Below are 12,455 nucleotides of genomic sequence, written 5' to 3'. Positions count from 1 at the left end.
ACTGTGATATAACCAAAGTTATGATGGTATTGTTGGTTACATGGTAGCGTGTCGGGGCCGGCAAGGCTGGTATTCCAATGTTGAAGGGATTAAAGATGACTGGAACAGCGAGTACTACCGTATATAATCTAAGATGCTACTTTATCACACTAAGCTCTCAGCTACGTACATAGTGTGATGGTAAGCTGGACACTGACTTGGGCCACGACAGATATACATGCCCTCATGAATAGTAATGACAGCTCGTGAATAATAATCACATGACACTACGTCACATTCCTCCCTCCTTATTTTGATGGAGACAGGGAGTCTACATCACTAGTACGGCAAAATAATTCAGAAAATCAGCAAACATTAATGTCACATTGTCATGTAGGTCATTTACCCCACACTCATCATGACCTGAGTTCAATTAGTCTAGAACATTCTCCAGGTCACTGCCCTTAATGACCTCACAACCTTGAATTCAATTAGTCATGTTTGGAATGTTCTGGAAAGTTGATTAGTTGTGTAAGGGAGATAATTTTAGAACAGTAATTAGCATGTCAATAAAAGTTCTAGATTGTTCTTATATGCCTTTATAAAAGGGACGTGCACAGCTTCCAGTCAGACTTTTGGGATCGTGTCTCTTGTGTGTTACTAAACTCCAGCAGTAGTCATTCTCAAGACTTTTCAAGACCTTCACTGTCAACGCTGGATTTATACTGTGGACTTTGTGCAGCTTCAAGCCTGCAAGCCAAAGGACTGTTCATTCATCCGACTGACTGTTACAACTCTGAGACTGGAGCTTTGCCGTCCCAGCTGAGATAAGTAATCTGTACACTTTTAAAGCTTGTACTCTATCCCTGACTTAGCAATTAGTTTTATTTTTGTAATAAATTTTTGTTTAAACGTTAACTGCTGAGTTCACCCTTTTGTTCGTTTTCTCTGCACGTAACAAATTGGGGGCTCGTCCGGGAGACGAATATTTTTGAGCCGTTTGACAACATTTTGCAGCCTTTTCAAAACTACTGTATACTGTGAACTCAGCGAAATTCAATCATGGCGGAATTCAAGCCAGACGAATTTATGGATGACCTTGATCAGGACACATTTAATTCCCTCAGAAAAGACAACCTCATAGCACTGGCAAATTTCCTTAAAGTAGAAGTTAAAAGATCTATGCGCAAGAGGGAAATACAGTACCGTATTGCCAAACATCTAGTTGATTTAGGCCAATTTGAGGAATCCACCCTGAAAGATTATGAGCCCAAGTCTACCTCTGAACTCAGAAAATTAGAATTAGAAATGCAGACAAATTTGGAGATCAAGAAACTAGAATTACAAATGAGAGAAAAAGAATTACAAATGGAAAAAGAGAGACAGGCAGATTTGGAGCTTAAGAAATTGGAATTAGAAAAGGAAATGAAAGAAAAAGAATTGCAAATGGAAGAAAGACAGAAAGAAAAAGAAAGGCAGGAAAGATTAGAAATGGAAGAAAGACAGAGAGAAAAAGAATTGCGATTAGAAGAACAGCGATTACAGGTAGAAATAAAACGTTTAGAGCTTGGACAGTCAGGAAAATTCTTCCCTTCAGACAAGTTTGACATTACTAAGCATTTCAGGTTAGTTCCCCCTTTCCAAGAAAAGGATGTTGACAAATATTTTCTCATTTTGAGAAATTGCTCAGAGTCTGAATTGGCCTAAGGAGTCCTGGTCTATGCTTTTGCAGAGTGCTTTGGTGGGTAAAGCCAGAGAAATTTACATTCAGTTGTCAGTAGAGCAGGCTTCAGATTATGATTCTGTGAAGGAATTAATTCTCAAGGGTTATGAGTTGGTGCCTGAAGCGTACCGTCAGAAATTTAGGGATTGTGAGAAGGCGAAAGATCAAACTTATGTTGAATTTGCTCGAACAAAAGAACAACTGTTTGATCGTTGGTGTTCTTCGGAAAAGGTCAGTCAGAATTATGACAAATTACGACAACTTGTTTTGATTGAGGAATTTAAAAGGTGCATCCGGAGTGACATCAAGACGTTTATCAATGAACAAAAGGCAGATACATTGGAGGTTGCTGCACGTTTGGCCGATGATTATTCATTGACACACAAATCTTCATTTCTCAGCAAACCATCCCAGTCCTTTTCCTACAGAAACAATGCAGGTAAATTTAACTCCTCCTTTTCATCCAAGAATTTTCAAAGGAGAGTAGAAAATCAAATGACAACAGTTCACAGAGTTCAAGTAACACTCACACATCATCAGATCCCAAGTCTCAATCTCCTTCTGACAACAGTTTGGTACACTTTCTTGTAATTATTGTAAGAAAGACGGCCATTTAATGTCAGAGTGTTTCAAATTGAAAAGAAAACGTGAAGGTCAAAGTGGTCAAAGTGGATCTAAGCCAACCGGCTTTATTTCTTCATCAACTCAATTAGAGTCTAATAATGTGTGCAACACATTTTCTGAGGTTAAACCCCTCTTATCCCCAATTAATGAGGTCAAGGTCAATTCTTCTCAAGATAGCATTATGGGTATTTTCGAACCATTTATTCATAATGGTTTTATATCACTTTCTAGTGATTTTTCTTCCGCTACCCCTGTCAAAATTTTAAGAGATACCGGGGCTTCCCAGTCTCTTTTGTTGGCAGATACCCTGCCGTTTTCTGAAAAGTCATTTTCAGGTTCTAAAGTTCTTATTAAGGGGGTAGATTGTAATGACTACATTCCTGTTCCTCTCCATAATGTCTATTTGTCTTCGGACTTTGTTTCTGGACCTGTGACTTTAGGTATTAGGCCTTTTTTGCCTTTGAAGGGATTCACCTTCTTCTTGGAAACGACCTTGCTGGGGACAAGGTCATTACTAATCCACTTGTGACTGATAATCCTACTTTAGATCAGGATCCAGAGCCAATTGAACAAGAGATACCCGATTTATTTCCTTCATGTGCTATTACTCGAGCCATGTCAAAGAAAACTTCCGAGAATCAAAATACTCTCAAAAATAATGTCACAGATGTTGACTTAAATGACACCTTTCTCAGTCAGGTGTTTGACACGGATCATTCCGTTATCCCTCGTGGATTTGAAACTTCCAGTAAAACTTCTGCTGACCAAAGTCAGACATTTTCTAGATCAAATCTCATTGCAGAACAACACAAAGACCCAGATATTTTGTCTTTGTTTGACAGGGTAGATGATGAAGGTAAAACTTCAGATAGCTCTGTTTCCTATTATACAAAGTCTGGTATTCTCATGCGTAAATGGAGACCTCCAGATGTTTTGGTTGATGACGATTGGGCTATAAAACATCAAATTGTGGTTCCAAAGCCCTACCGTGCTGAAATATTGCGCCTGGCCCATGAAACTCCCTGGGCTGGTCACTTAGGAGTCAGGAAAACTTATCATAAAATTCTCAGTCACTTTTATTGGCCTAATCTCAGGCAGGATGTAGCACATTTCTGTAAAACTTGTCACACATGTCAAATGGTAGGAAAGCCAAATCAGACCATTCCAAAGGCCCCTTTACAGCCAATTCCTGCATTTCAAGAACCATTTAGTAGATACTAATAGACTGTGTTGGGCCCCTACCAAAAACAAGATCAGGAATGAGTACATGCTGACAATAATGTGTACATCAACTCGGTTCCCAGAAGCCATACCACTGAGAAATATAAAGACAAAGACTATAGTGAAAGCTTTAGTCAAATTTTTCACTTTATTTGGCCTCCCTAAATGTGTCCAGTCCGATCAAGGCTCCAACTTTATGTCTGGAATTTTTCAACAAGTAATGGATCAGCTAGGCATTAAACAGTATAGGTCATCCGCCTATCATCCAGAAAGTCAGGGTGCCCTTGAGCGATTTCATCAAACTTTGAAAAACATGATTAGGACCTACTGTTTTGACACAGAGAAGCAGTGGGATGAAGGAATTCATTTTCTGCTCTTTGCTGTTAGAGAGTCAATTCAGGAGTCTCTTGGTTTTAGCCCATTTGAGCTTGTATTTGGACATACAGTCCGTGGCCCACTTAAGCTCGTTAAAGAGAAATTCCTATCAGACGATGATGATTGTCTGAATATTTTGCAATATGTGTCAGATTTTCGTACAAAACTCTCTAAAGCATGTGAATTAGCCAGAGAAAATCTTGAGTCATCTCAGCAGTCAATGAAAACCAAATATGATAAAACACCTCAAAACGGAAGTTTGAACCAGGTCAAAAGTTCTTGTTCTACTTCCGGTTCCTGGCAAACCACTCCATGCTCGTTACTTTGGGCCATACCTAATTGATAAGAAATTGAGTGATTTAAATTACATCATAATAACACCTGACAGGCGAAAACAAAACAGCTATGTCACATAAATATGCTTAAGCCATATTTGGATAGGGATAATCCTACTATAACTCAGCCTGTCAGTGCAGTCAGTTCAAACCATTATGAAGATAGTGATACTGAAACTGACTTGAGTGAAAATACTCTAAACTCAAAGCTGGGCTCGGTCAAGCTTCAGAACTCAGAAATCCTGGAGAAGCTGGAGTCGACAAAGTTGGCACACCTCCAGCCAGAACAACAACAACAGGTGAAAGAACTGCTCCACAAATATAAACACCTATTTCAAGATGTTCCAACGAGGACAAACATCATCTATCACAACGAAGATGTCTGCGACAGTAATCCAGTGGAACAACCATCCAGACGGACTGAATCCTGCAAAGCGGAATATCTCCAGGAGGAAGCCAAGTATTTGCCGAACAATGACTTTATAGAACTCAATAAAAATAACCGGACTTTGCCATGCATACTTTATGCCAAATTCAGTGCCATTTCAAGTTTTCCAATACCAAATTGCAAGAGGATAGTCATGGGACAGATCATCCTGTTTGCTATTTTCCACACAAATTTAACAAATCCCAGAGAAACTACTCTACAATTGAAAAAGAGTGTTTATCTTTGATATTAGCTTTACAGCATTTTGAAGTTTATGTTACTTCTTCAAATCAGCCAATAGTGGTTTATATTGATCACAACCCTCTTGTTTTTCTGCAGAAATTAAAGGCAAAAATCAGAGATTGCTAAGATGGAGTTTAATGTTACGGAGTTTAATCTTGACATTAGACATATCAAAGGCAGAGACAATTTAATTGCAGACTGTCTCTCTCGTATTTAGAGTTTATTGTTATTTCACTTTCAAGAAATTTTACTTTAGAGTAAAAAAAAAAAAAAAATTTGAGTACTTAAATCCTTTTCAAGATTACATTTGTAAAAGAAAGATTTTTCTTTGAAAAATTTTCTTTTTTTGAAGAGGGGGTGTGTCATGTAGGTCATTTACCCCACACTCATCATGACCTGAGTTCAATTAGTCTAGAACATTCTCCAGGTCACTGCCCTTAATGACCTCACAACCTTGAATTCAATTAGTCATGTTTGGAATGTTCTGGAAAGTTGATTAGTTGTGTAAGGGAGATAATTTTAGAACAGTAATTAGCATGTCAATAAAGTTCTAGATTGTTCTTATATGCCTTTATAAAAGGGACGTGCACAGCTTCCAGTCAGACTTTTGGGATCGTGTCTCTCGTGTGTTACTAAACTCCAGCAGTAGTCATTCTCAAGACTTTTCAAGACCTTCACTGTCAACGCTGGATTTATACTGTGGTCTTTGTGCAGCTTCAAGCCTGCAAGCCAAAGGACTGTTCATTCATCCGACTGACTGTTACAACTCTGAGACTGGAGCTTTGCCGTCCCAGCTGAGATAAGTAATCTGTACACTTTTAAGCTTGTACTCTATCCCTGACTTAGCAATTAGTTTTATTTTCGTAATAAATTTTGTTTAAACGTTAACTGCTGAGTTCACCCTTTTGTTCGTTTTCTCTGCACGTAACAACATGCACAAATATCAACTTCCTGTAGGGACTGCCAGAAATTACTTTTTGATTGAAAGAGCATTGCAGACATTAATATGGGCTTGCTGACATTTCCATCATATTTGTGGAGATCAATTACAACTAAAACTCAACCTTTGATTAATTTTTAAATGGTGACTGAAAAATAGCAAAATATAGTTAATCGATCAGATGGTTTCTGTATTTGGATTGGTTTTGCTACAAAGTTAATGCCATATTAAAATCGCTGAAAATATTTAAACAGACTTTACTCTCAGAAAATACAAAGCTATACTTTCAATCATCAATGTCAAAGATTAAGTACACTGCATTTTGTTTGGAGTGAACAACTCTCTCAAATTACCATTACATAGCTGCAAGAATTGTAGCCCTTGGTTGGTGGGGATTGGGCTTCTGTCGTGTGGCTCGCGCCTTGACCTGGCCCGGGGCGAGGCTGCAGCAACAGAAGCCCAATCCCCACCAACCAAGGGCTACAATTATTATTGCAGCTAACCATTACAATGATTGGCCTAATGCTTGGAGTGAATAACTCTCTCAAATCACCATTACAATGATTGGTCTAATGTTCACTGACTTGCAAGGTTGTAATTCAGTCAAGCAATTTAAGCTACAACCAGGTAAGAATCTGCAAGTTGACCCTAATATTTTGTTTCAGTTGTGTGACTATATGTTAGGACATATATATGTGCCCATGAAATATGAAATGAGCAAGCATGTAGTCACACTACACTCTGCAAACATGTTTAATAAATATTCCCAGAGTTACAGTAACACCTTTGTTTTGTGTCTAATGATATACCGCGTATGACATCAGGACGGCGTAATTAAAATTTGTGAATGAATGAGTTGTTAAGTGCCTGAATGGCATAACTGTTTGTTCTAAAAAGAACAACAGACACTGGGTACTAAATGTTTCCCTTCTGCAGAGTTCATAGTTGTTAGGTTGAGAATTCAAAACTTTATCTATTGATTGACAGATTGTTTTGGAATTTTCAGTTTCTGATACATTCCATATCTGTTTCAGAGCTGGGTCGAATCCAGCTTTGTGTTGAGATACATTCACATTCAATCCACAACAGATCATCATCAAATTGTTGTTGTTTACCTACCTGCTCTGTAGTAAAAAACATTGTTATTGTTTATGTAACTCCTCTGTAGATAGCAACATTGGGGTAATCTCAAAGGTTTTGTCTTCATTGATCACTTTCTGAGGATTAATAACAACATAAACACCTTGTGTCTTTTTGAACCAAAAATAACATCAATGTCACCATGCTCTAATTCCTGATTGATTCTGCTTTATCATGGTGTACTAGAAACCATGTAACTATGGATACCAGTTGATTCCCTAGAAACATATAACTATGGATACCAGTTGATTCCCTAGAAATCATGCAACTATAGATACCAGTTGATTCCCTAGAAACCATGTACTATGGATACCAGTTGATTCCCTAGAAACCATGTAATTATGGATACCAGTTGATTCCCTAGAAACAATGTAACTATGGATACCAGTTGATTCCCTAGAAACCATGTACCTATGGATACCTGTTGATTCCCTAGGAACCATGTACCTATGGATACCAGTTGATTCCCTAGGAACCATTGTTACGTGCAGAGAAGACGAACAAAAGGGTGAACTCAGCAGTTAACGTTTAAACAAAATTTATTACGAAAATAAAACTAATTGCTAAGTCAGGATAGAGTACAAGCTTTAAAAGTGTACAGACTACTTATCTCAGCTGGGACGGCAAAGCTCCAGTCTCAGAGTTGTAACAGTCAGTCGGATGAATGAACAGTCCTTCGGCTTGCAGGCTTGTAGTTGCACAAAGTCCAAAGTATAAATCCAGCGTTGGCAGTGAAGGTCTTGGAAAGTCTTGAGAATGACTACTGCTGGAGTTTAGTAACACACAAGAGACACGATCCAAAAGTCTGACTGGAAGCTGTGCACGTCCCTTTTATAAAGGCATATAAAACAATCTAGAACTTTTATTGACATGCTAATTACTGTTCTAAAATTATCCTCCCTTACACAACTAATCAACTTTCCAGAACATTCCAAACATGACTAATTGAATTCAAGGTTGTGAGGTCATCAAGGGCAGTGACCTTGAGAATGTTCTAGACTAATTGAACTCAGGTCATGATGAGTGTGGGGGAAATGACCTACATAACACCATGTACCTATGGATACCAGTTGATTCCCTAGGAACCATGTACCTATGAATACAAGTTGATTCCCTAGAAACCATGTACCTATGGATACCATTTGATTCCCTAGAAACCATGTAACTATGGATACCAGTTGATTCCCTAGAAACCATGTACCTATGGATACCAGTTGATTCCCTAGAAACCATGTACCTATGGATACCAGTTGATTCCCTAGAAACCATGTAACTATGGATACCAGTTGATTCCCTAGAAACCATGTAACTATGGATACCAGTTGATTCCCTAGAAACCATGTACATATGGATACCAGTTGATTCCCCAGAAACCATGTAACTATGGATACCAGTTGATCCCTAGAAACCATGTACCTATGAATTCCAGTTGATTCCATTCAAAATCCACTAGCTCTGGCAATACAGTATTGGATATTTACAGTACCTCTAAAGCTTGACTTTCTTGAATTTCTTATTTTCCTTTTGAATCTGTCTGATGTGACCTTGGCCCAAGGGAAAGGTTGACAACTTGTCATTCAAAAAAGGCCAGGATCTTATCAAGTGACCTATCGGCTGATATTGCTTTGCTGATAGTTTTTAATAATGGAGTAACTGCATAGCAACCCAATTGTCTGCAAAATTTGCATATGCAAATTTTTCCATCATTTGAATGAAACTGAATGAGGTCATACCTAAAAACATACAAACCAAATTTTATTACTTTTGGTTAAACAATTTTTAAGAAAAAACGTTTGAAGAAAATTGAGCAAAAAATAAAGAAAATTCTCGAAAATTTAGATGTGAATATTTTGTATGACTTCTCATCATCTAGTGATAACCATATCCCCTAATAGGTTGTATATTGAATTTCAAAGCTTTCAAAAGCCAATGATACAGAGAGTCATGTTTTGAGAAAAATTAGTCCAAAAATTTTACCTATGCAAAGTTAAAGAGTGACTATTACACTCTAAAAAAGATTTCTCACATTGACTGAGTAGCATAACAACAATTTGATCAGTAGTAAACAAATCTTGGGTCAAAAGTTTGTACTTCTGACTTCCTGCTTAACAGATGACCTCATTCAACAAACAACCTGAAGGCTATAGAACTATTTTATTAGGAAATGATCACAGCAAAATCCATCATACTTCCTTCCACCAAGTATTGCAAGCTACTGTTTGGTGAAATAGTGATGATTTATGGTTGTATCTGGTCAGAATTGTTAAATTGCAAGACACAAGCTGTCTATGTTTCCACCTGTTCCTTCTTTTTTTACATCATTAGTACATTACAAGATGTTGGTGACATCATTTAATCTCCTTATAAGGTCAACATAGTATGCAATTAGGCAAAGTTACCACCTAACAGCAATGATCAGAGATTGCAAGTAGCTTGTTAAGGTGGGTGGAGCCGCACATTGCCAACACAGTTTTTCAAAGGAATATTTGTCATCTAAGATTAAAAGGAACCCCTCATACTGTATATTTTCAAAAAGCAGAGAATCTTAAGTTAATTATGGTAGCTACTTGAAGGATGAAGGGGATGTATATTTGGGGTAAAAAAACCTCAATTTTGGTATTTATTTAAGTCAAAAACTTGAAACTATTTTCTGAAGTGTAATATTTCACTGGAAGCAATTACATGTAGAAAAAACTGACTATTTTATTTTGCATCATCTATCTTCATTCTAAAATGGCATGGGTTGATAGACTGACACTCAAAAAAGTGATTAAAATCATGATTATCAAAATTAAAATGCCTCTTTTTCAAAATGTAAGAAGTTTTTTGCCAAACCAAATAGTTGTTTTTATATAGATTTTAAAGAACACAGTGTGAAATTTCAGAAAATTTAACTCCCCACAGTGGAGTAATATTCTTTGGAAATCTTGAAATTGGGAGAAAGGTAAGCCAGAAAATTTGGTGATTTGCATACATTTGCATAAATTAACACTCCTTTATCATGCAACTTATGACTGCTTGCCAAGCTAAAAGCGTGGCCCAAAAAATATTTTAATCTTTGGTTACAAATTAATCAAATTGAATGAATATGTGCAAATAAGTGATTTTGAGCAAATATGCTGTTGGGTGCAGCACCCCTTAAATAAAGGGTGGGGATACCCTTCATTCTATAAAGATATTGTGATATACAATATATCTTTTTTTGAAAAATTACAGATATCGTCAACAGGGTCTGTGGATATCATGCTTCTCCTTGTTTAATCTGGTTTAGAGGAGGGGCTATGCCAGTCATTTACACATTGAATCAAGGCAATAGTGGCTGTGTGGCATATTAATACATGTTTGTATTTGATTTTCATTCTCACATTTCATATCTGTAAAAACTACTCTTAACATGCAATGATGACAACTAAAATACCTTCAGAAAAATAAATTCTACAATACATACTATACACTTCTATAGACACACTCAAAATCCCTGATCTTTGTATATATGACACACACCCCCCCCCCCCCGCGTGCGCACACACACACAAAACAAACACTCTGACCCAAAGCTCTGCTCTGTATTACAGACTGTTTTCCAATGCTCTAGAACGGGCCAGAAGATACTCAAAGTACACGCAGAACAATAACTGATATTTTTTGTTTTATACTGGCAACCGTTCATCTCACATATAAAATGCTAATTATTTTATTCCTGCATACGTCCCACAGTATATCTGAGATGGACGCATTAATGTTGGTTTAACCACGGTCCCGTGGTTTTGCACGTTACACTGACACGCCCCTCTACTTTTCTGTAGAATGGGAACGTATCAAGGTTACTCAAATTCAAGTGCATATCAGAAAATCCGAAAAATATATCATGTTTCTAGAAGGCCTGCGCTTTTAAAACCATAATCAACAATCCAAATGGCAATATAATATCATAATGTTTGTGAACACGTGTGCTTGTGTAAGGGTAAGGGCAGGCCGTCCAACGGAAAACTGACTATGAAAGAGGTAAAGGCGCTGGAATAATTGTCTTTTTGCCCATTGCTATATAGCTGTCGAAGTAACGCTAAGTCTGGGGAACGACCACCGCAATCTCAGGATACTTAAAATTGTCTTAAATCGTTTATACTCACCATCGTGACGTGATCTGTACCTGTGTGATTATCGGCATGTTGGTCTGAATGCATATCTCCAAACGCACCGTGGAACTCTTCATCAGAGTAGCCGGACATCACTTTGTCAATCAGTATCACCCCGTTGTCACCGACTGATTCCGTCGCAGTTTCCACCGCTTCGTGCTCGTGAGAAACATGGTATTCCGACTGATCTTTTTCGTCACTTGTAGTTTCAAGGGGCGATACTGTCTTCATTCTTCCAAGTCCAATGTTATGAAGCAGCTTTTCGAATCCTTCAAAAGTTAACTTCCCGTCATGACCATACTTTTTGAACAGCTCTCCGATACAGTTGGTCTCTGTTTCCTCGGAAACTCTGAGACTTGGATTCGTACGAGCATAAACGTCATTAGCTGTCGTCGAAGTAGGTGAAGGTGATGCTGTGCTACAAACACAAACACTAAAGACCAAAGTACATATCAGTAGTGAGCACGGTTGTGCCACTAATTTGACCTGCCTTGACCTACACATTGCTGCTTTACTTAAAAAATACAATTTGACACTGTTATTCGCCACCTTTTGTACAATTACCTGTTGAATGACAGTAGCACAATTCAAATGTCCGTATGAACACACAGCATTGAGTCGCAATATTAGGAAATAAAAACAGTGTTACAGTCCGTCGGAAGTCGCCATGATCCTCGATGCAGAACGACATGTAAGTAGACTAGGCTGTACGTCGTGTCGCCTTCGTTGACACATCTCTCGCAAAGACAAACGTTCGCGGGACGATGAAACTCCTCTCTGGCATTAACTGAACAAACTTTCAGAATTGTAGAAACTTTAAAGCAATGGATGCATAATATCGCCGTGCCGTGTGCACGTTCTGCATACATTTAGTAGAGAGCAGTGTGGAAAACATATGTATGACCTTATCATGATCTGCAGTTATATATGCAAATTAGCGCGATTGAGGGCGACCTTGGGATGTGAGGCAATACATCACGCACACAATATACGCACTGTGTATACGTCTCGATCAGTTACCGATGAGACGTCCGTCTACTACCTTATGAGCTGCTAATGAGTTATTTGGTCAGGGCGATAAGCCCCTACGTTGGTGATCGGCAGAACAAATCAGTGAAGGGGATTAGGGAGGGCAATTAACAGATAGGACTGTTTTCTTTGAAATACTGTACAGAGATTGCTAGGGTAAAGTAATAGGCACACACTGGACACGGGTATTAAAGCTAAAGGGTTGTATAATAAAGAATTACTTGAATACATGACATTAATCAATCATATTCATAAATTCTGGACGAATATTGCTCGCGTACCC

At 38.0% G+C, this 12,455-nt stretch overlaps 1 protein-coding gene across 2 annotated transcripts in view; it reads right to left on the bottom strand.

Annotated features, from left to right (window-relative positions):
• The window catches only part of LOC139125061 (zinc transporter ZIP10-like), a 52,318-nt gene extending 40,273 nt beyond the window's left edge, over positions 1 to 12,045 (bottom strand). Inside the window, exon 1 of one of the 2 annotated variants that reach the window (XM_070691173.1) lies at positions 11,138 to 12,045. Coding sequence is in view for 1 of the 2 variants with exons in the window: in XM_070691172.1 (XP_070547273.1) it covers positions 6,987 to 7,074 (88 nt within the window). In the remaining variant the exon portion in view is untranslated. Of the gene's footprint in view, positions 1 to 6,986; positions 7,123 to 11,137 lie in introns of those variants that run through there. The other variant, XM_070691172.1, reaches the window with a different exon arrangement.
• Positions 12,046 to 12,455: the final 410 nt, after the last annotated feature.

This window comes from Ptychodera flava (assembly GCF_041260155.1).
Source record: "Ptychodera flava strain L36383 chromosome 23 unlocalized genomic scaffold, AS_Pfla_20210202 Scaffold_24__1_contigs__length_23054250_pilon, whole genome shotgun sequence".
Classification (NCBI taxonomy): domain Eukaryota; kingdom Metazoa; phylum Hemichordata; class Enteropneusta; family Ptychoderidae; genus Ptychodera; species Ptychodera flava.
Note: the sequence above shows the minus strand (reverse complement) of the source record. Positions and strands in the feature narration are given on the sequence as shown.